The following is a 25,567-nucleotide window of genomic DNA, read 5'->3' as shown; positions in this document are numbered from 1 at the left end:
TTAGTCTATATAATATGAAAGTCAAATTTTATGACCTATTCCACTCTACATACAAAGGATCATAAAGTTTGACCCTCCCTTGTGCTACTAATGTCTTCTTTTTCGATACTTGATTCCAAAGGGGGAGAATTTAGAGGACCAAAAGCAAGCATTAATTTGTAGGACCAAAAGCTAGATCATAATAATTTACAAGTAGTAATGGTCTACAAGTGGTAATGGTCCGAGAAAGGGAGGATAGTGGATTATGGATTAGTCTATATAATGGAAAGAATTTGTAGGAAGCAAGGCTTAAATCCATAATACCACATGGGGTTTTTTGCAAGGGCAAGATAAGTTTTTAAGTGATATCTTCTAGTCTTACAAGTAGTATCTTTTAGTATCATATAACCTTGTCCCTTGCATTGCATCCTAGCAAGTAGAGAGTTTTTAAAATTCCAATTTTTTATTATTTCCTTGCTTTGGTCGTGTTGTCATCAATCACCAAAAAGGGGAAGATTGTAAGGAAAATAGACTCTAGGCCAATTTACTTTAGATTTTAGTTTTTTATGACCAACACAACTAAATTGGACTAATAAATTTGTAAGTGATTGTTTTATAGTTCAATAGGGTGCAAGACATGACTTGGACGAAGGCGACGTGATGATCTGATGATCAACATCATAAGCAAGACCCTAGAAGCACAAGAGAAGATCCAAGATATCAAGCAAAGTCCAAGCATGAAGATAGGAACCAAGCCGTATTCAAGATCGCGAAGAAATGAACTCACAGAGGTGACCGGACGCTGATGAAAAGTGATCGAACACTCCGATCAAGAGGCTCGGCAACAATAGGCGACCAGACATTGGACTGGATGCTGGACCGGACATTAGTGGAAAGTGACCGGACGCTCTGATCAAGAGGCTCGGCAACAGCAGGCGTCGGCAGCAGCGACCAGATGCGGAGCAGCAAAGTGATCGAACGCTGGGTGCCAGAGTCTGATCAACATCAGTAAGGTTCTAGAGAGTAGTTTTCATGACCGGACGTGTCCGGTCAGTGCTGACCAGACTCTGACCAGCGTCCGGTCAGTAGCAAAAAAGTGGAATTTCGTCCACAATGGCTACTTTCTTAGTTGGGCTTATAAATAGACCCCCAACTGAGCATTTGAGCATAGTGGAGCTGAGAAAATATATCGAGGCTATTGATACACTATTTTAGTGATCTCTACTTGTATAGTGCTTAGTGATTCATTAGGTGATTAGCGTAGGTGCTTTGCGAAGTGTTTAGGTAGATTAAACCACCGCTTATGCGCTTGCTCTAGGTTTAGGTCTAGTGTTTAGTGAGGTTTGCATACCTCTTACCACTCGGTGCTTGCGCGTACCATTGTTGTACATCGGAGGGGCTTGTAGTCTTGCGAGATCACACCAACCGTGGTTGTGGTGTGGTGTGGCCATCACCATGTACTAAAGGGAACGAGACCCACGGCGTTTTGGCCGGAAGCTTAATAGTGAAGACGGAGCGCGTGGGAAAGGCCCCGGGCTATCCACAGAGTTATCCGACGGAGAGCTTGGTCCTTGTGAGAGATTTCTAGCGAGGGGCTCCAACGAGGACTAGGAAGAAGCTTGTGTGCTTCTCGATACCTTGGTAAAAATACTGGAGTCGTCAACGGGAGTTTGCATATCTCTACCTTGCTTTTTAGCTTTCACATTTACATTGATTGTATTACTCCTTTTGATGAGGACATCGCCAAGATGGAGTCGAGGACGACTCCAATTCGAGAAGGGGAGGATGATGAGGACATCGCCACGCTGGACACACCGACGCCATGGTCTTCCCTAAGTTGCAATTCGTTCCCAACTCAGCTGCCACGTCACCCTCGGATTCAGCAGACACGTCGTCACTGTTTCGATCATAACTTCCTCATACGACGTCGAAACGGGCCGTTCTTGGATGCGTTGGAAAGGGGACGACGACGCCGTCGTTTTGGATCTGGTCCCAGCTCCAGAAGGTCCGTGGATCATTCTGTGTGACCACGGCAAGGTGCTGCGTCACCTATTTGGGCCAACTTGGCCATGTATCGTGTCGGGCCTTAAGCCCAAGTTGTGGGCGCCCAACCCCTGGCCGTCCCCAACCCTAGGTCGAGTCTTAGACTATAAACACAGCCGCCGCCGCTGCTACACAATTGGGTTTTGTTTAGAGTTTAGTTTTCCATCGAGAAACTGAATCGTTCATTGTAACTGTGGTGACAAATCCTTTTACAGTGATCCAGGGCCCCCGTTCTTGATCTCCTCCACTGTGTCGATTAGTCCTTTGGAACCGAGTTCTAGAACCCTCTATTGATATTCGCGTCATTCATATTTGCAATATCAGATTGCGTGTTTTACCTTCTTGCTTGTGCTCTTCGATTCGCTTGCAGGAAAAGCCTTCTTGGCGAGGTCAATCAAGTTGTGCTTGGTTGATAACCAACGGAGCAGTGGTGTAACGGTTGCAGGGTTCAAATCGTGTCTGATTTGAAGCCGGATCGCCAACGTCGAGATCTCCACAAATCGAACTTACCGGCTACCTCTCGGAAGATCGGGCCTATACTCATCACCTTTTGCGGTAGAGATAGCAACACACTAGCAAAACTATAGTTACACATTTAGATAGTTTATCTTTTGGATAGGTTTTGCTAAGGTTAGAAGAAGAAGTCATAGTTTAGGGTTAAAATTTTAAGTTGCCTAATTCACCCCCCTTAGGCGTCACGGTCCCCTTCAAACATCATATGTATACTAAGTGAACTTCGCAAAAATATCATAGAACGTTACATGAATAATACGTTAACAATATTCTAGTTTGTTCATGATATTGGTATTATAATATACACAAAATAAATAAATAAATACAAAACATAAATAAAAACAATTAAATCTAGAGCAAAGCATAAGAAAAAAAATAAAAACACATATTAGAGAAAAATTAAAAAACATCACATGGATACTTTTCAAACATTCTAAAATATACTATAGAATATCACATGTATACTAAGTGAACGTCACTAAATACATCATAAAACATCGCATATATGCTACGTGAAAATCATAAAAAACATAATAGAACATCACATATATACTACATGAACATAACATAATACATCATAGAACATCACATATATACTATACGAACATCACAAAATACATCTTAGAACATCACAAATCTACCACATGAACATAAAAAAAATCATAGAACATCACATGTATAACACATGAACATCACAAAAAACATCACAGAAGATGACATTATATACCACGTGAACATAAAAAAAACATCATATAACATCACATCTATACTACGTGAATAATAGCATTTCATGAAATATAGAAATAAAAAAATTTAACATGAAAAAATAATTAAGTAAGGTAAACTTGAAAATAGAAAATAAAAAATTATAGAAAACATAAAGACAAAATAGAGAGAAAAACAAAGAAATACAAAAGAGTAAAAATATAAAAAGAAAACAAAAAAATAAAGTAATTAATTATAGTAAAACCAAAAAAGCAATAAAATAAATAATAATACAAAAATGAAAAAGAATAATGAAAAATCACATGAAACAAAAAATAAACAAAAATAAAAAATAAATAGAAGAAAGGAAATAAAAAGAAAAAGAAAATAAAAGAATAAAAGAAACATAAAAATTTTATAAAAAATCACATAGAAAAAAAAAGAAATATAAATAAAAAATGAAGCACGAAAATAAAAAAATAAAAAGAGAGAAGAAAAGAAAAGAAAACGAAGAAAAGAAAAAAAGAAAGAGGAAGAAAACATACGTACAATATAGGGAGAATTATGTATTTGGCACTGAAACAAATCAGTCTTTCGTATTTAGCACTAAAAATTTTGAATTTTCTTATTTGGCACCAAGTTGAAATTTCCTTCCCTAGATAGCACTGCCGTCCATTTGGGTTATTAACAGCGTCAAGTGGCTGGTAAAATGACATAAATGCCCTTCTTTATAGCAGAAATACATAATGCCAAATAGAAAAATAATAGATGGACATGTTATCAAATAAGAAAATTATAAATATCATAAATATATTGTGAACTAAAACATGGGATTTTGATAATCGAAGTCTGCAAATAAATAAATAATAAATTTCAAATTCTAAGGCAAGAGCAGATCCTGCTGGGGTAGGCTTAGCACGGGAGGGATTTGCCCTGTCTAGTTAGCTTGGTCAGAAATTGTTTGATGTAATTTAGCAGCTCACTCATCTCAGTTTGGTCAATCCTATATTCTTGTCAGATCATCGCAAGACACGAAGACAACAACAAACAGATATTTCTCCACAAATGCTTCGAATAGTACAGGTTTGAGCATCTGGTGTCACAACTAGCCAATCATCTAGAGTTCTCCACGCTTGAACATCAGAAGTATACAAGTACTCATATTTCTCGCTCAATCACCGAAACTACGAATTACTCCCTCTGTCCCTAAATGAGTTCTCTAGGCAACTAATAGTGAGCTACATATCAAGCATTGAAACTTAACAAAGTAGCAAGCCTCCCCGAAGTTGCTCCTCTTTCCCTCCTTCTTGTTCCCCTTCCTGAAGCACTTGCACTTTATATGAAAAAAGCGAACTATGTTAGTAAAGAGAGGCAATGTTGCCTGCATCCCAAGCTAACTGGGTCACAGACACTGAACCTACGATCCAACCTTTGGGTGTGGCAGCATATGGTTCCCTTCAACTCTTAAACTCTGGCTAAGGTCAGCAGAGTAAATAATGATGTTTAACTGAAATGTCCATTTAGATGAAAAATTGAAAAAAAAATCATCAACAATGGAAATTGATTGCTGCTGATGTTTGGCACATCATGAAGAAGACAACTTTTATTTCATTGGAGATCCAGGGAAGATTGAAGCAAAATGGTCTTCGGATGATTTGTGAGATTGCTGGTAAAAAAGATCCCTAAATAATGGCGAATAGATGTAGCAACAGGGCACAAGCCTTCCCAATGCGTATTTTACTCATTTACAATTATAAATACATAATTCTCTTGTTAATTTCATAGCGAAAAGTGCAAATTTGGACTCATAAACCATGGTTGTTTTGTCTTGTTTCTCCACTGGGAAATGTTTGACTGGGACTACAAGTAATTAGCTCAATGAACAAGCGAACTAAATTTTGAAGTAAATATGTATGAAGTCCCCATCATTTTTCAGGGTTCAAGTGGAACAGACCTGCTCGATACTAAATTTTGCTGACTCATAATGCTGAGGTTGGTGTGTGTTCTGAAAACCTTCAGCGCCATCTATAGCCTGTTAAAACAATGCAACGAACTAGAAAATTTAAATAGAAGCTCAAAACTAGAAGTAATTATGTGTGTGGAATAGAACTTCATAATTAGAAAGATTGGGGCTAAATCCACAAAAACAACCTGTTTCTGTAGAACACTAGGAAAATCTGCACGATACTGGAGAAAAGCATCCACAAAGATTAGCAGAACACATTTCATTTTGGAAACACATGAAATATATTCAGAAAAATATCTCTTAAAAAGTGCTATTTAATTTGGTTGCGCGAAGAGGAAAAATAAATTTCAACCGCATGACTGCATGAGACTGGTTCTTTTTTGTTTTGTTGGAAGTAAACAAGATCAATCCAGGACGTAGAGGCATAGATTTTTTTTCATGTGCAAAGTAAACACTCTATCTTCTCACACAACAATGTTGTCCCGTCGCCATAGAAAGCATAGTTGAACTTGAACACAACAGCCAGCTGCAACTTGGTGAGTTTCTTGTCTTGGGTTTTCAGAAAGTCCCCTGAGGCCCTGAGCAGTGGGCAGCGGTGGTAGGTGGCAGCAAGGGTTCCACTGCCTGCAAGTGCACCAGCAGGATGGGTGGGGCTGGACCGCTGGAGGCAGTACATGAGCTCAGACAGCATGGCAGATACTGACTTTTTGGTTGGGAGATTATCTTCGGTGCCAAGAACATTTCCAGCATTCAAAGAAACAATCTTGAAATCTGACAACAAGAAAAAGAAGTTAAACAGTTTCCAGCACTCAAGAGCATATCGTGAAGTTAAATTTTGTTTAAAATTTAGAAGCCCTTGGCGCTACACACCCTAAAACATAGATATCAGCTGGAGGTGAAGAATGGAGCCATTCATCTAGATTCAATCCCCTTGGGGATTTACCTCTGACATTCCATGTGGAGGCAAAGATTCTACAAAAACAAGGAAACAAAAGTGATCAGTAAAGTCAAACTGCAAGAACTATCTACAAGCACAAACAGGCAACTGACTGATTTTCAACACTGAAAATCTGAGATGCACACTACCATACTACTACTAGCACACAACAGATCAGTTGGTCCGCGCTTTCCATTTCGTTTCTAATCTCACAAGGCAAAGAAGCACATGGAGTGGAAAAAAAAGAAACTCTACCTGTAATTCTGAACTTCTGTGAGGCGTGCCGCATCGACGCAGGGGGGATCAGGCGGGGCGGACGCGGCGCCTAGGGCACCTGCTGCGAACTGAGGCGCGAGCCGGGGGGAGGAGAAGGGAGACGCGCAGCCTCGACGCTGGGATCCGCCTTGCCGCCGGGAAGAGTCTCCGCCGGCAGCCAATGGCTGGGGCGGACCCGCCGCCCCTAGAGCCGGGGGAGGAGAAGGGCGACGCACTGCCTAGACGCCGGGAGCCGCCTTGCCGCCGGGAAGACGCCAGCGGCAGCCGCCCTAACCCTAGGCTGCGAATCGGAACGGAAAGTGTAGGAGGCCGACACGTTTTGCTTCCGGTGCCTGTTCGTGCGATTCATGAAGGAGGAGGGGTAGTGCTGTCCCACTATGAAAAAACTGACACAGTCAAAGTAGTCCACTAACACATAAATAGATGGAATGGACGGTAGTGCCATATAGGGAAGGAAATTTTAACTTGATGCCAGATAAGAAAGTTCAAAATTTTAACTGCTAAATACGAAAGACTGATTTGTTTCAGTGCTAAATACATAATTCTCTCTGCAATATATGGAAACACACTTACGTACCTAACCGAGTCGGAAAACCTACGCCAAAACCACGCTCCATCGTACACGTGGGCCGCACAACCATATGCATAGCCCGTGCAGGATAGCAGCGCGTGGGAAAAGTCGCGGTTCCCGCGTTCCCACCGTTCGGCGCGTTATTTCCGCTCGACCGTTTGGATGGGAAGAATTCCGAGAGAACTAGAGAAGAGTGGGGCTAGGGCGAGGTATTCAACGGCGGTAAGGTGTCTCCAACACGAGATGCATTGAGGAAGCTAAATACAAAATGGATCTTCAACACAATACCAAGAGTCTTCAACAGATTATCTATATGAAAGACCTATTTTGGGTGTCAGAAGAGGCATAACCCAAATCTGAGTATCCTCTCTCCTGCAGACTCATTTATAGAAAGGATTGTCTTTTGGGTCTTGTCGTTGAAGAAAACCAAAAATAGATATTGAACCCTTTGTCTGTAGCGCTACCCAAAGGACGAATGCATCTTATATTTTGGATCACGGTTGTTGAAGACAGTCTAAGAGAAAATGTGCATGTGGGCTGTGGCCTACATGGGGATGGAGGAGGCCATGGAGGAAGGAAGACGACGTGGGGAACCGAACGAGAACGTGGCGCCGTGGCGGGCTGGTGCGTGGTCAGTCGCTGACAGGCTATACTGTGGTGGTCACCACTCACGAGCGGCACATGCAGAGTAAGGCCTTGTTTAGTTTCTTCTTCTAAAGTTTAATCCCTATCACATCAGATGTTTGGACATATGCATAAAATATTAAATATAGACTAAAAATAACTAATTGCACAGATTGCGACTAATTTGTGAGACGACTTTTTTAAGCCTAATTAATCCATGATTTGATAATGTGGTGCTACAGTCAAGCTACAGTACATGTGCTAATGACGGATTAATTAGGCTCATGTGCTAATGACGGATTAATTAGGCTTAATAAATTTATCTCGTGGATTACTGAGGACTTCTGTAATTTGTTTTATTATTACTATCCGAACACTCTCATATGACACTCCCATGTGACACCCGATGTGACACCTCTAAACTTTAGCCCCTGGATTTAAACACCACCTAAAATACGTGCGCATGGATAAAAACACCCGAGGTAGACTCGGTAGAGTAGAGCCAGATAGAGTAGATAGCTGACTCCTTGCTCATTTCATCTAGAAATTAAGTGGTATTTTGGACAGCTCCGCTCCACGTTTTTTAGCTCCGTTCCGAGTTTTTTAGCCAAACGGTTTTAGCTTCGTGCACTCTCTTCGAGAAAAAAGTGTAGTGCTGTGAAAGTAGTGCTCCACAAACTCTATTTTTTTATGGAGCTGCTCTATGGTGGAATTTGTGGAGTAATCCCAAATACCCCCTAAGAAGCTTAATTTAGAGAGACTAAGGATCTGTTTGGATCCTGTACTCTAATCTAAACCTTAAAGCACTAAAATTTAGAGCTAAAGCCTCTAAATAGGTGGTGTAAAGTTACTGGCTATAAACTTTAGCCTACATCACATTAGAGCTTTAGACTCGAAAAATGAGCTAAAGTACTCTAAAGTTTTTAAAGCTCTAAAGTTTAGAGGAGGGGATCCAAAAAGGCCCTAAAATCCCTTCCAATCCTCTAAAGCCCTTTTAGTTTGAAAAAATAAATGAACAAGACCTAACAGGACACGCCGGTGTGGATGGATAACGACCCCCTTAACAGTTAATAGGCGTGCCCGCGTGTGGAAGGATAACGGTGCATGGTTTCTATCTAACTCATCATCTTCCTCCTCTCTTCCCCCTCCATACCCATCTTACTCTTCCCTTCGCCATCTCGACCACTGCTAGGACCACTGTGACCTCCCCACCCGCCGTCTGTGGCAGAACCTCCTAAGGAATCGGGCCAACATGCACCTATCGTTGTCTTAACAGACCTCGGATAGCGTACACGAGTTCCCAACAACTTAACAGGTCTGTCGGGTGTCCTCGGGAAACCCGAATCATCCACGTTTCTCTTTTCAAACAGGATCCCAATCACAGTCATTGCAGATTATAATAGTTTATTCAAATATATACCAGAGTAAAAGATAGCGGAAGTCTTGAGATAACATTATTACAAACCAGTTGTTTTCAAACTCACAATACCATAAGTGTCATACAACCATAGTAGCGGGATAATATTACATTAACTTTATTTATCATACAAACTAGTGCCTTGTCCAAAGGCCATTCATTACTCCTCATCATCGTTGACTTCAAACACCGACATGCAGTAGGGACCAAAACAAGCCTGCGCATGCGACTCACCTGCAACAAGGGTTAACAAACCCTGAGTACAAAAGTACTCAACAAGACTAACCCGACGTAACGGGGTGTAAGACTTTAGAGATGCAGGGGTTTGGGGCAAGGTAAGGATGTAGCAAGATTCAAAAGTTCTTTTGCCAAAAGCTTACTATTCTTCATTCTATTTTCAAGTTTTACTACTAAGTACCTTTTGTTCATTAACTCAAACTAAATGTACATTTCTTGTATTCCATTCATTCTTATTCCATTCTTTTCTCATATTTTAGTAATTCACCAGTACTACATTGCTTCTGTAATGAATCGAGTCTCCATAACCGCGGAGCACCGGCAATTCTAATTGATTCAAGTCCCAGCTGGGGATTCCTTATCACACGACATATGTAGAACTCAATCTTGCATATATCAACCTCGCTACCGGATCCTCCTATACTAAGCCGTCTCCACGCCACTCGAGAGTACAGCACACCTCAAATCTAGCCACATTCTAGCCACGAGGGTACACGCTACTCCCGCCATCTCTCCACTCCCAGTGCGCGGGCATTCGTCTTAGTATCGGATTAGCCGAAGTAGGCTTACCGGAGTATGTGACCAGTACTACAAAGTGTCTTGTTCAGAAGATCCACAATGAGTGGCCTTTAAGCGACATAGCCGGCAACATTACCCAACATTCAAGATAAGTTATCCGACTAGTCTCTAGTTCATTCTACATTCTTTCTTTCTTTGGCCAGTATGCCATCTTTGATTGTATCGAAACTTTTACTTTGAAAGCCTACCATAAAGCATACTAAGCATTCTACGCCTTTGTAAATGAAAACATCTTCAAGGATGGTAAACAATTATCAAGGTAGATAATGCATCAAGTAGGTAACATTTGAATTAAACAACTTAATGCAATAAGTAACATAGGTGATAAACTTTTCAAAGTAACAAGGTAATGGTTTAATGCATAAACCGGGGCTTGCCTTCGTTGACGATCTCAGGTTCCGGGTCAGTACCACAATTATCGAATCCCGTGACAACCGATGATTCTTCCAGAACTTGCTCAACTAGAATCGTTTCGTTCTCGGGTTCTACACGAAATGATAGCATATGCTTTAACATGATGATAATGTAAACATGATGCTTTCATGGTACATGAAATGTAAAAAACACCCGCAAATGATTTTATTTCACGGTACAGTTGCAAGCCAACAAAACCAACTTGCAATCCTACCATTAAGAACCACACATGTGACTTGACTAATTGGATCTTGGAACCCTACTAGTCACAAAACATAACCAAAACAAGATCCAACACTAATCAACACTTAGGGTTTCGACGAGTTAACTTGTTAATGACCTTTGTTATCACATGAAATGTCATTAAGATTTACTAATTACAAATTAGGTATGAGTTCAAATACTAATTAAAGTACTAAGGATCATTATAAGTTAATGACCCAAGGTCAACAATCAATTCTAAAGTCAAACAAATCCTAATTGATTAAACATTAATTAAATGAATAATTAATTAAATAATTAAGTCTACATTAGGTATAAAATAAACTTTGTCCAATTAAGCTCAAATTTTTATGTAAGCTTCCTCATGACAAATTAGTGTACCTAAACAAATTTCATAATTTTTGGAGTTATATAGTGACTTACAAAAATCATGGAAATTGCATTTATTAATTAATGGACTGAATATTTGAACATTAAAAATTTATTCAAATTTCAAGTTTCAAATTTTTAAATCATACTAGAACATGTATAGAAGCTACACACAAAATTTTAGAATTTTTGGAGCTATTATGAATTTCCTACAAATTCCCAAAGTTTCAGCACTATTCACAAATTCAGAAAATCGAAACCATCACTGTTCTTCTTCCTCACTCGCACTGACAGGCTGACCCCACTGTCAGTGACTCAAGCAACCACGATGGCGCTACTCTCACTGACCGGCCGCAAAATGCGTCGACGGTGACGCTCCAGTGAAACAGACCTCACCAAAACGATCTACTACATTCCCCGAACCGAACTCAGCTATCAGGAAGGAACAAGGTGCACAGGAGACACTTCCACGCCGGGCATGGCGGCTGAGCACGTCGATGAACGGCGTAACCATGGTGACGATGCAGTAGGGACTAAAGCGAAACGGTCTTCACATTCAGGAGCTCACCGTGATCATGTAGGTAGACTCGGTGAAGGCAGAGGCGCACTGGATCGACGGGACCACGTGAAACCGAGAATGGCGGAGCTCCGGCCGGACTTGGGAAAGACGACGTCACGCGGTGGCGCTGGACTTCTAGGAGCGACACGATCAGGCTTGGGAGGAGCAAGAAGACGAGGCGGAGCTTCTGGCCAAAGCAATTGGCCCAAGGCACTATGTCGAGAACGAATTGCGCGAGCGCGGGCAAGACACCGGCGGCGAGAAGTCGACGGGAAAATTCCAATTGACGACGGCGTACTCCTATTTATAGCAAGATGGAGGGCGCACGGTGATGACAGCACACGGGCGAACTCACCACAGAGGTTTGGGCATGTCACTGCGCGTGAAAGCGGTGAAACTCGATCGGCGGTGATCTCCGCGTGGCGCCGGCGGTAAGCAGAGAGGTGGAGATAGATTTTTTTGAAAAATTTACAGAACTGCCACTGCATTCATTTTTCAAATTACTCACAAATTTTCTAAAGAAGTTGAAAATCTCCAAAAATGAAAGTTGTTCAATTTTTCAAACTCTACAACTTTCCTTCTAGAAATATTTTCAAATTCTGCCTCTATTTTGAAATTTGAATTTGGGGTGCATTTGAGCATTTGAAACATTTCAAAATTACTCCAAATTTTATATGTAAACTTGAAAAACTTTGAATACCAAAGTTGATCTACATAAAATAATCTCCAACTTTGCTTTTTGCCTCAACCCCAAATTCCTCATGGATTTTGAATTAGTCAAAAGGGGCAAAAGGGACATTTATAATTTGAATATGAATTCAAATTTGATTTGTCTTTCTTTTACTTAGATTTTGATTTTTGACCAGTAACATGGCCCATTAGGGTTATTTGAGTTAAATGACACATGACCTCACATGATCACATGAAATAACAACATTATGAAATAAACCTTATTTAGTGAATGCATTCAGAACTTTATGCTATATGAATGCTTTGCAATGCACATGATGACATGTCAAATTTTAGTATTAGGTCAAAACACCAGAGGTGTTACAACCCTTCCCCCTTAAAGAAATCTCATCCTGAGATTTAAAACTTAAGGCTAAGTAATGGAAAAGGAAATGTATCAAGCTAACACATAATAACTTTATTCAAAAGGCTAGAGAGGGGGTTTTCCATTCTGTTAATAGCAAGACAAGTTATAATATAGACAAGGTACTGCAACTATATAGAAGCGAAGAAGTCAGGAAAGTTCTCTTCTAAGTAATCCTCGGACTCCCAAGTAGCTTCATCTTCCGTGTGTTGATTCCATTGTACTTTGTAAAACTTGATCGTACGTCTACGAGTGACTCGATCTTTCTGATCTAAAACTCTAATGGGGTACTTGGCATAAGTCAAATCAGGTTCTAGTTCTACATCACCAAAGTCAATCTCCTGGTTAGGTACTTGAAGACACTTCTTTAACTGAGATACATGAAAGATATCATGCACAGCTGACATGTGATCTGGTAGCTTGACGCGATAGGCGACTGGTCCACATCGTTGTTGGATTTGAAAAGGACCTACATAACGGGGTGCCAACTTTCCCCGAATCCCAAAACGATGAACTCCTTTCATTGGTGATACCTTGAGGTAGACATAATCTCCCACTTTGAATTCTAGTGGTCGTCTCCTCTTGTCAGCATAGCTTTTCTGTCGGGATTAAGCTACCTTCATATTGGCTTGTATGAGTTTAACCTTCTCTTCAGCTTCCTTGACCACATCCGGTCCAAAGAACCAATGTTCTCCCGCTTCTGACCAATTTAAAGGTGTTTGGCACCTATGGCCATACAGTGCTTTGAATGGTGCCATTTTAATGCTCTCTTGATGGCTGTTGTTATATGAGAATTCAGCTAAGGGAAGACATTCATCCCATTTAGCACCAAAAGAAAGAACACATGCTCTTAACATATCTTCAAGAATTTGATTTACCCTTTCAATCTGTCCATCTATTTGCGGATGATAAGCAGAACTATGGATAAGTTTAGTTCCCAAAGACTCGTGTAGACTTTTCCAAAACTTGGATATGAACAATGACCCTCTATCAGAGACAATGGTCTTGGGTGCCCCATGCAGACTGAAGATTCTATCAAGATATATCTTTGCATACTGCTCCGCTCGATATTTATCTCTAACTGGTAAGAAATGAGCTATCTTGGTTAAACGATCAATAATAACCCATATTGAATTGTAGCCTGCAGATGTCCTAGGCAACCCTACTATGAAGTCCATACAGATATCTTCCCACTTCCAAGATGGAACTGGCAAAGAATGTAATGGACCTGCAGTCTTCATATGAACCGCTTTGACTCTCTGACAAATATCACACTTGGCTACATATTGAGCTATTTCTATTTTCATTTTGGTCCACCAATATCTCTTTCTCAGATCATGATACATTTTGTTGCTACCCGGATGAATGGAGTATCTTGTAGAATGAGCTTCATCAAGAATCTGCTTTCGCAACTCCGGACTTTTGGGTACTACCAACCTATCCTTGAACCATACGACATCTGATTCATCAATCTTGAAACATGTTGGTCTCCCAGATCTAACTTTATCCTTAATATGGGCTATGCCCTTACTTTTCTGTTGAGCAGCAATGATCTGATCTTTGATAGTGGACTCAACTACAATGTTGGATAGGGAACCTTGTTATATGATTTGTAAATTCATATGCTCCATCTCTTGACACAATGTTCGCTGCATTGGTTCTACAATTAGGCAATGACAATGACTCTTGCGACTCAGGGCATCGGCAACCACATTAGCCTTGCTCGGATGATAGTGCACTTCTAAATCATAATCTTTAATAAGTTCCAACCATCTTCTTTGCCTCATATTCAACTCTAACTGGGTGAAGATGTATTTCAAACTTTTGTGATCCGTATAGATATGACATATATTGCCCAATAAATAATGTCGCCAAATCTTAAGCGAATGAACAACAGCAGCTAATTCAATATCATAGGTGGGATAATGTTCTTCATGCTTCTTGAGTTGTCTGGAAGCATATGCTATGACTCTGCCTTCTTGCATAAGAACACAGCCAATACCAATTCCAGATGCATCACAATAGATATCAAATGGCCTCTCGATATCAGGTTGTGCTAATACTGGTGCAGTTGTCAACAACTTCTTCAATGTTTGAAAGGCCTCTTCACATTCTATTGACCATACAAACTTAGTTTGATTTTTCAGCAATCCAGTAATTGGCTTCGCAATTCTGGAGAAGTCAGGGATGAACCGACGATAATACCCTGCCAACCCTAGGAAGCTACGAACTTGATGAACAGTTGTAGGTGCTTTCCAATTAAGGACTTCTTCTACCTTACTCGGATCAACAGCTATACCTTCAGCAGATAGCACATGACCCAGAAATTGTACTTCCTCTAACCAAAATGCACATTTGCTGAATTTGGCATATAGTTGGTGATTTCTTAATCTTTGTAGAACAATACAGAGATGTTCCGCATGTTCCTCTTTGCTCTTAGAGTAGATAAGAATGTCATCAATAAACACCACAACAAACTTATCCAACTCAGGCATGAAAACTGAGTTCATCAGGTACATGAAATGAGCCGAGGCATTGGTCAGCCCAAAAGACATGACTAGATACTCATATAGTCCATATCGGGTAGTAAACGCTGTCTTCGGCACATCTTCACGTCTGATCTTAATCTAGTGGTAGCCTAATCTTAAGTCTATCTTTGAGAATACCTTAGCTCCTGCAAGTTGATCAAAAAGCAAATCAATTCGGGGTAAGGGGTATTTGTTCTTGATGGTGACTTCATTTAATGGCCTATAGTCAACACATAACCTTAAGGTTTGGTCCTTCTTCTTCACGAAAATAGCAGGACATCCCCAAGGTGATGAACTGGGTTGAATGAAACCCTTGTCTAACAACTCTTGTAGTTGCATTTTTAATTCTGCCAGTTCCTTGGGTGGCATCCTATATGCCCTTCTGGACACTGGTGCTGTCCCTGGTTTCAGATCAATTCTGAACTCTACGTCTCGGTCTAGTGGCAGACCAGGCAGGTCATCGGGAAAGACATCCGTAAACTCACATACCACTAAAATTTCCTCGGCTCCTTCAACAACAGTTGCATAGACTGTTTCCACTATACTCTTAGGAAAGGGAAGTTGGATGAGAAGTTGGGTTTTGCTGTCAGGTGCATTTACCCTTATGGTTCTACGCAGGACATCAATGATAGCCCCATGTTGAGTTAACCAGTTCATACCAAGGATCACATCTATATCTTGATCCTTTAATATCAGCATATTGGTAGGGAACTCATAACCTCCCAAATCAATAGGTACATGCTGAACTACCTCCCTTGTACAGATTCATCCCCCAGGCGACTGTATATGATAGGGTTCTTTTGTTTCCCCAATAGCTATCCCATGCTTCACAACAAATGTACGATTGATGAATGTATGGGATGCACCAGAATCAAATAAGGTAATTGCAGGATGCTTAGCAATGGGAAACATACCCATCATAACTGGTTCTCCTTCTGGAATAGATTCCACTTGCGTATAGAATACCCTTCTAGTTTTCTTCTCAGCCGGACCCTTTTGATGGTTCTGAGCATTGCCCTTGTACTGATTCTGAGGTTGATTAACAGGGGCCTTGGGTGCATCAGGATTGTTCTTCCTAGGATATGGACATTCTCGGGAAAAATGCCCGGGTTTACCACAATTATAGCATGGAAAATTGTGATTCTGGGGAGTAGCATTGCGGTTTGCATTATTTGTATTGTTCTGCTGTTGCGGTGCTTGATGAGTATAAGGCATATTAGTTGCAGGGCGAATGAAGATTTGCTGCCTGCTTTGGCCTTGCTGTGGGCGGAATGGCGTACGGCCATGATTCTGAGGATGGTATACTATCTTCTGACGCTTGCCACTTGATGATCCGGAAGCAAATATTTTCTTCTTCTTCGCCTCTTTGTGTCGGCGGTAATTCTCTTCCGAAGCGATAGCAATGTTGATTGTCTCATGGTAATTTACATTACCATAGGCTGCCATCATTGTCTGAAGTTTAGTGTTCAAGCCTCTAAGAAAATGATTCTTTTTCTTCCTATCGGTATTCACATACTCAATAGCATACTGCGACAGGTGGTTGAAACGCCCAACATAATGCATCACCGGGTGCTCCCCTTGCTTAAGAGCCAAGAACTCTTCCAACTTCATGGTCATCACACCGTCCGGAATATAATGTGCCCTGAAGGCATCCTTGAACTCCCTCCAGTTGATTTGGTGACTAGCGGGCTGTACTGCTACCAAATTTGCCCACCAGGCACCAGCAGCTCCTTGGAGTTGCTGTGCCGCAAACCTTGGTTTTTGAACCTCAGTACAGTGGATCAGCTCGAACTTCTGCTCTATTATCCTAAGCCAATCATCAGCTTCTAAAGGTTCGTCTGCCTTAGAGAACACAGGCGGACGTGTGTCAGTAAAATCCACATAAGTTGACTCGTCATTTCCATTACGATGGCCATGATTAGGGTATGGTGCCTGCTGGTTCTGCGCCAACTCCCTTAACAGCCTGGCATTCTCTACCGTTGCGTTGACGAGTGCGGCTATGGCATCTGCCATAGTCGAGGGTATTGGTGGAGGATTTGGGCACTCATCATCGTCATGTGAGCCACTAGCACCAGTTCGGGTGATAGGACGAGGCATCTATTAGAGAAACACATTTACTTACATTATTCTTTATTGAAAGCTTTTAAAAGGTTGCATGCTACAAAGGGTTCTTATTTATATTATATGTCTTGTATCCCACAAGACAACCCTGATTTTCTAGGAAAGCAGTAAAGGAACTACTACTACTCCAAGCTTTCAGTCTTCGGCATCCGTGCCTGTATCGGACGAAACCTCATCTTCATCTGAGAAGTACACTAACTCCTCAGGGTCCTCCTCCTCTTCTTCATTCTCGACTTCTCCTGGAGCTACAATCATTTCTTCATCGGTAACTTCACCATCCCCATGAGGAGGATGAAGTTGAGCATACAACATATGGACATTCTCATGAAGAATGGCATTGTCCATCTCTAGGTCTTCTACGTAGAACTCCAACTCATTGACGCGTTCATTGGCCGCATCTTCTCGTGTCTAGGCTTCATTCCGTAGCTCCATGGTCATGGTGATACCTCTTTGCATTTCCGCCAACTCCTCTTGATCTTTAGCATGAGCTCGACGAAGAGTGTGGAGCTCCTTGTTAAGGTTCTCAACGTTGGCGGGGTTGCTTGAAGATCCTTCCTCTCCTAGGTTCTTGGAACTTCCTTCACCAAGCTCGTGATTTCTTGGTGCCAATTGGTGACGCGGGACTCCATGAGGTCCGGTGGACTTGCGTGCGGTTTTCTTGGTCTTTGCCATAGCCTGTAGAATTTAGGGTAGGACTATAAGAATAGCTTGAGGATGATGGAGGTTAGCAAGAATGGGATTGACATTACTTACCCAACCACTATTAAGGGGATTTATTATGCAATGTGCTTAAGCATGATGCATGAATCGATCTTACGAATCTAAGTATAAAAGATTAATATAATCATAAGTACTAGATTTTTAATACATAGGACAAACCTAATCATATTATCCGCCACAAACTTTTTCAAATAAGTCAGGATTGAGTCTAGATCAAAGGTAAGAAGAAAGAAATTGAACTTTCAAAATATCAAGTTTACTTTCTTTGATCCAAATCATTTTTGAAGGTTTTCCAAAGTAACCTACAATGATCTTAGATGGGAACTGCTCTGATACCAGCTGTGGCAGAACCTCCTAAGGAATCGGGCCCACATGCACCTATCGTTGTCTTAACAGACCTCGGATAGCGTACACGAGTTCCCAACAACTCAACAGGTCTGTCGGGTGTCCTCGGGAAACCCGAATCATCCACGTTTCTCTTTTCAAACAGGATCCCAATCACAGTCATTGCAGATTACAATAGTTTATTCAAATATATATCAGAGTAAAAGATAGCGGAAGTCTTAAGATAACATTATTACAAACCAGTTGTTTTCAAACTCACAATACCATAAGTGTCATACAACCATAGTAGCGGGATAATATTACATTAACTTTATTTATCATACAAACTAGTGCCTTGTCCAAAGGCCATTCATTACTCCTCATCATCATTGACTTCAAACACCGACATGCAGCAGGGACCAAAACAAGCCTGCGCATGCGACTCACCTGCAACAAGGGTTAACAAACCCAAAGTACAAAAGTACTCAACAAGACTAACCCGATGTAATGGGGTGTAAGACTTTAGAGATGCAGGGGTTTGGGGCAAGGTAAGGATGTAGCAAGATTCAAAGGTTCTTTTGCCAAAAGCTTACTATTCTTCATTCTATTTTCAAGTTTTACCACTAAGTACCTTTTGTTCATTAACTCAAACTAAATGTACATTTCTTGTATTCCATTCATTCTCATTCCATTCTTTTCTCATATTTTAGTAATTCACCAGTACTACATTGCTTCTGTAATGAATCGAGTCTCCATAACCGCGGAGCACCGGCAATTCGAATTGATTCAAGTCCCAGCTGGGGATTCCTTATCACACGACATATGTAGAACTCAATCTTGCATATATCAACCTCGCTACCGGATCCTCCTATACTAAGCCGTCTCCACGCCACCCGAGAGTATAGCACACCTCAAATCCGGCCACATTCCAGCCACGAGGGTACACGCTACTCCCACCATCTCTCCACTTCTAGTGCGCGGGCATTCGTCTTAGTATCGGATTAGCCGAATTAGGCTTACCGGAGTATGTGACCAGTACTACAAAGTGTCTCATTCAGAAGATCCACAATGAGTGGCCTTTAAGCGACATAGCCGGCAACATTACCCAACATTCAAGATAAGTTATCCGACTAGTCTCTAGTTCATTCTACATTCTTTCTTTCTTTAGCCAGTATGCCATCTTTGATTGTATCGAAACTTTTACTTTGAAAGCCTACCATAAAGCATACTAAGTATTCTACGTCTTTGTAAATGAAAACATCTTCAAGGATGGTAAACAATTATCAAGGTAGATAATGCATCAAGTAGGTAACATTTGAATTAAACAACTTAATGCAATAAGTAACATAGGTGATAAACTTTTCAAAGTAACAAGGTAATGGTTTAATGCATAAACCGAGGCTTGCCTTCGTTGATGATCTCAGGTTCTGTGTCAGTACCACAATTATCGAATCCTGTGACAACCGGTGATTCTTCCAGAACTTGCTCAACTAGAATCGTTTCGTTCTCGGGTTCTACACGAAATGATAATATATGCTTTAACATGATGATAATGTAAACATGATGCTTTCACGGTACATGAAATGTAAAAAACACCCGCAAATGATTTTATTTCACGGTACAGTTGCAAGCCAACAAAACCAACTTGCAATCCTACCATTAATAACCACACATGTGACTTGACTAAATGGATCTTGGAACCCTACTAGTCATAAAACATGACCAAAACAAGATCCAACACTAATCAACACTTAGGGTTTCGACGAGTTAACTTGTTAATGACCTTTGTTATCACATGAAATGTCATTAAGATTTACTAATTACAAATTAGGTATGAGTTCAAATACTAATTAAAGTACTAAGGATCATTATAAGTTAATGACCCAAGGTCAACAATCAATTCTAAAGTCAAACAAATCCTAATTGATTAAACATTAATTAAATGAATAATTAATTAAATAATTAAGTCTACATTAGGTATAAAATAAACTTTGTCCAATTAAGCTCAAATTTTTATGTAAGCTTCCTCATGATAAATTAGTGTACCAAAACAAATTTCATAATTTTTGGAGTTATATAGTGACTTACAAAAATCATGGAAATATCATTTATTAATTAATGGACTGAATATTTGAACATTAAAAATTTATTCAAATTTCAAGTTTCAAATTTTTAAATCATACTAGAACATGTATAGAAGCTACACACAAAATTTCAGAATTTTTGGAGCTATTATGAATTTCCTACAAATTTCCAAAGTTTCAGCACTATTCACAAATTCAGAAAATCGAAACCATCACTGTTCTTCTTCCTCACTCGCACTAACAGGCTGACCCCACTGTAAGTGACTCAAGCAACCACGGTGGCGCTACTCTCACTGACCGGCCGCAAAATGCGCCGACGGTGACGCTCCGGTGAAACAGACCTCACCAAAACGATCTACTACATTCCCCGAACCGAACTCAGCTATCAGGAAGGAACAAGGTGCACAGGAGACACTTCCACGCCGGGCATGGCGGCTGAGCACGTCGGTGAACGGCGTAACCATGGTGACGGTGCAGTAGGGACTAAAGCGAAACGGTCTTCACATTCAGGAGCTCACCGTGATCACGTAGGTAGACTCGGTGAAGGCAGAGGCGCACTAGATCGACGGGACCACGTGAAACCGAGAATGGCGGAGCTCCGGCCGGACTCGGGGAAGACGACGTCACGCGGTGGCGCTGGACTTCCAGGAGCGACACGATCAGGCTTGGGAGGAGCAAGAAGACGAGGCGGAGCTTCTGGCCAAAGCAATTGGCCCTAGGCACTACGTCAAGAACGAATTGCGCGAGCGCGGGCAAGACACCGGCGGCGAGCAGTCGACGGGAAAATTCTGATTGACGACGGCGTACTCCTATTTATAGCAAGATGGAGGGCGCACGGTGATGACAGCCCTAGTTTTTAGGACCGGACCGGAGATCGAACCGGCGAGACTGTCGGTTCATTGGTTCATTGGTCCAACCGTATAGAACCGGTTGAACCGCTGGTCCGATTGTATTGGACCGGACTAGTTGAACCGGTCACAAATACTATGAACCGGTGTATATATATATGCTATAATTAATAATTGGATTCATACATATATATATATATATATATATATATATATATATATATATATATATATATATATATATATATATATATATATATATATATATATATATATATATATATAATGACATGTTAATTCAAAACATCAAGTGACTGATAACAATAACATAAGTTTCGCTTCATACATAGTTCATATTCATACATCATAGAAATAGTCACGGGCTCATGGCTCACAGCAACACAACCTCTGGTTCTTTAATACAAAATATCAAGTGCATGCTAACTGATAACACACCGACATGCTAAAAGTTCCAAACAAGTTCGTGCTAAAAAGATTACGAACACAATCAGAAAACATGATAGCTAGATGGTACTCAATCAAAATTCACAGGATCCCATTCATCTCGTGGTGCAGCATAACAAGCACTTGATCCACCAACATCAAATGCCATACCATCAAAATCAAATAGATCTTCATCCCTTTGGGGCCTTTCCTGGTCCTGAATGTCCTGAATCTCGTCACTGTCTTCCATGGCATCAGCCTCAATAGCATTCAAGTCCAGCACCAATTCTATTTTTTTCAACATAGACATGATGTTAAATAAGCAAAAAAAAAACTAGTATGTGAGTTGAATTTATTTCACAATTGACAAGAGACATTACCATCACTGCATTGTATACTTAGTGCGGATAGTTCACTGCGAAAGGCGTTCAACTCTTCCGAGTTAAGGCGAGGTGGACTGTCTTCTAAGATCCAAGCTTCATTTCCCATTCCAATTTGTTCCAAACTTATTGGGTCATAATTTCTAGTCCTGATCTTGGACCTAATGTTCAAATAGTACATACTGACAATATTATTTTCAGGTTATAGAATAGGCTAGCAGCTAGCTATGCAAGTTTTAGTCTTTCAAGAGAAGGGGTACCTTTGACGCAGCCTCAGGTTACAATGAACATACACAATATCATTTAACCTTTGATGCTCTAATCTATTTCTTTTCTTGGAGTGCACATGTTCAAAGTAGCTCCAGCTCCTCTCACATCCAGAAGCACTACAAGTTTGGCTCAACACACGCAAGGCAAGCTTCTGCAAGTTTGGTGCGCTGCAGCCATAAGTTTCCCACCACTCATCTATGTGACAAACAGAAGTTAGTAATATGCTTAAATGAACTGGAAAAGTAAGAACAGCAATGTAGTGAATGAAGTTACCAGCAAGCATGCCCGAGCGATCATTTATAGCACTTGCACGCCCAAAATCACCTTCTGCATTCCTAAAAGTCTTCATTTCTTTTGTCAAAATATTTCTAAGGGCAACATCTTTGCCAGCATATCTCTCTATGACATCAAGAACTCCAGAAGTAGCGAACTTGTACTTCTCTCGTAGTTGAGGATTGTACTGATTATTAGGATTGAACCAAAAGCCAGCAGCATGAAGATTCTTATCAAAGTGCTTATCCCACCGTGCATCCATGTATTCCAAGAAAGGCTTTACAAACTCTTTCTTTCGCTGAAATCTCTTTTCAATTTCATCTCTTGCAGCATGGAATCCTGCAAATAGATATCCCATTGCAGGTCTCTCATCACTGTCCACTATTCTCAGCACCCGAACTAGTGGCTCTGATAATTGGCAAACAATAGCACAGTTTTTCCAGAACTTTTGATCTAGCACAGCTCTAGTGAATTTTTTGGCTTTTGGTTCCTTATAATATGCACAGTTTGTCCACTCATTGGAGATAACCATTGCATGCAGATCAGCCTTGTGCTTATATATGCTTTGCAAAGCAATAAAATTAGTAGCAAAACGAGTTTGGGCTGGACGAAGAATCTCATGACCTTTAGTGAACTTCCTCATTAAATACAATGGGAAGCAATGGTTGTAGACATATTTTGTAATGATTAATGCATGAGCTACGGTGGTCTTCACTACATCCTCCTTACCAAAGTCATGCAATATCAAATTGACACAATGGGCAGCACAAGGGGACCAATAAATGGATGGGAACTCATCTTCTATCCTTCTACCAGCAGCAACCATGTTTGAGGCATTATCAGTGACAAAATGAACCACATTTTCAGGCCCAACAAAATGAACCACATCTTTGAATAATCTAAACAAGAAATCTGCAGTTTTGGAGCTATCAGTGGCATCGATTGACTTGAGAAAAACAGTACCTTTGGGACAATAGACCAAGAAGTTGATGAGGGTCCTTCTCTTTCTGTCAGTCCACCCATCAGCCATAATAGTGCAACCAGTTTCCCTCCAAGTGTTGCGGAAACCATCAACAAAGTTCCTAGTTTCCACAACTAATTTTGCAAGCAATGAACCACGCAGCTGATTAAAGTTTGGCCCCTTATATCCAGAACCATATGCACACACAGCATCAATCATGGGTTGGTAAAAAATGGAATTACTTGCATTGAATGGAATAGTGGCATCAAGGAACCATCTTGCCATGCACAAATCTGTCTTCTCCTTGACTGCTTCCCCTTGAAGAACACTCTTAATTGTTGGTTGATCCCCTGGGCCAGTTCTAGGCTTGAAGTACTTGCCAACACTAGGAGTTGCAGCTGCAGGTCTCTTTTTTCCTTTGTTTCCTGCAGGTGCAGCAGCAACACGCCGAGAAGGGGCTCCAGGTTCATTAGCAACAGAGACTTCAACAACATCATCTTGTTCTCCAGGTTCTGGCCCATATGCATTCCCTTCCTCATAGTCCTGTTGTGCCTTCTTTTTCTTCTCAGTCCAATCAACCAGGTTTTGATACATTGTATGCTCAACCTCAGGATCAACTTTTTTACATGCTGCCACATTACCAGGCCATTTGGCTAAATGCTCCTTGAAACGATGGATTCCTCCTCCTGCAAATACATCATTACAGAACATGCATTTGATCTTCTTTCTTCCTCCTTCAGTGATCAGTGTACAATATCCCCATGCTGGATCAGATTTCTTTCTTGTCCTCACTTCTGTATATGCCTCTTGAGTAGCAGGTGTTGCAATTTGGTTCTGGCCACTGTCAGTGTCACCCGGAGTTGGAGTCGCTGAAGAATCAACTATATGCACAAGAAAGGGGAAGACAAGTTACCAGCAGTCCAGCAGCTAAGAAATGGAACATATTTGTTACTAGCCAAATCTTGTAGAAACAATCCTAAACTAATCAGATCAGGAGAACACTGCCACAGTGGCTGCATGAGTGGAGAGTATGGCGCATGGACGCAACGTCAAACTCGAATTTACACCGGGCAGTCAGTCGCCCATGCCCTCCACTTCCATGGACCTGGACCCTGCTGGTCACCGGCCTCGCTGCGCGCTCCAGTGCCCGCAGTACTAGTAGGAGTAGCTTCTACTGCTGTGCTGCACTGCGTGCGAACGTAGGCCGAGGAGGAGCAACTGTAGCTAGCTCTCCATCCATCGGAAGCCCATTCCCCGCCTGTTGCTGCATGCCTTGGATACTGGAGACTAGAGAGTGGAGAACAGAGATGCCAGTTAATGCTCACCATTAGCCATGCTTCTGATCATCGAAGAACAGCAAGCTCTACAGTCGTGGAGATGGAGACTGGTCGCTCGTCGTAGTGCTGACGGCTGAAGCCGCCTGCAGTCCCTCGCCGCCATGTGCACTGTCGTACGCGGGGTCGCCGCGGTCGCTGGTCGCGCTCTGCTCGCAGTCGCAGCTCGCCGCGGTCGCGCGCGACACCGCGTCCCGCGACCCGCCCGCAGAGGCGTAGGCGCGTAGCCCGCAGCCAGCAGCCGGCAGGAGCGCCGACCGCCGAGTGCCTCGGCCCTCACCCCTCAGTCCCTCACCCTCAGGCCTCAGGCCTCAGGCGCAGAGGCGTAGCCCGCAGCCAGCAGCCGGCAGGAGCGCCGACCACCGAGCACCTCGGCCCTCACCCCTTAGTCCCAGAGTCCCTCACCCTCAGGCCTCAGTCCCTCGCCGCCACGACGCACGCGTAGAAGCCCCGCGCCGCCGCCCAGAAACGAAAAGGGGAAAATTTTCCCTCCCACTGAGTCACTCCAGCGCCAAAACAACCCTAAAGAGTAATTTCCAATAATACCCCTACCTAAATAAGGTCATCCTGAATGCACAGAGGGGTAATTTTGGAAAATTTCCAAACCGCACCGGTTCGCATGGAACCGCCCGGTTCACCGGTTCTACAAAAACCGGCCGGTTCAACCGGTTTATAGCGGTTCGATTGCATAGACGGTCTTTTAAGTGAACCGGACCGTTGTAGGCTCTGGTTCGGTCTTTTAGCGGTCGAACCGCCGGTCCGGTCCGGTCCGGTCT

General features: G+C 41.7%; 1 protein-coding gene across 1 annotated transcript; it reads right to left on the bottom strand.

Moving 5' to 3' along the window:
- Window positions 1–21,664: 21,664 nt before the first annotated feature.
- Window positions 21,665–23,676, bottom strand: LOC136465366 (uncharacterized). Its single transcript, XM_066464125.1, has 5 exons — window positions 23,460–23,676; window positions 22,497–22,877; window positions 22,214–22,418; window positions 21,954–22,114; window positions 21,665–21,861 (listed from the first exon to the last, which is right to left on the bottom strand). The coding sequence occupies exons 1-5, from the start codon at window positions 23,674–23,676 to the stop codon at window positions 21,665–21,667; spliced, it is 1,161 nt and encodes a 386-aa protein (XP_066320222.1).
- Between the last annotated feature and the right edge of the window lie 1,891 nt (window positions 23,677–25,567).

The sequence above is a fragment of the Miscanthus floridulus genome, chromosome 7, assembly GCF_019320115.1.
Source record: "Miscanthus floridulus cultivar M001 chromosome 7, ASM1932011v1, whole genome shotgun sequence".
Lineage (NCBI taxonomy): Eukaryota > Viridiplantae > Streptophyta > Magnoliopsida > Poales > Poaceae > Miscanthus > Miscanthus floridulus.
Note: the sequence above shows the minus strand (reverse complement) of the source record. Positions and strands in the feature narration are given on the sequence as shown.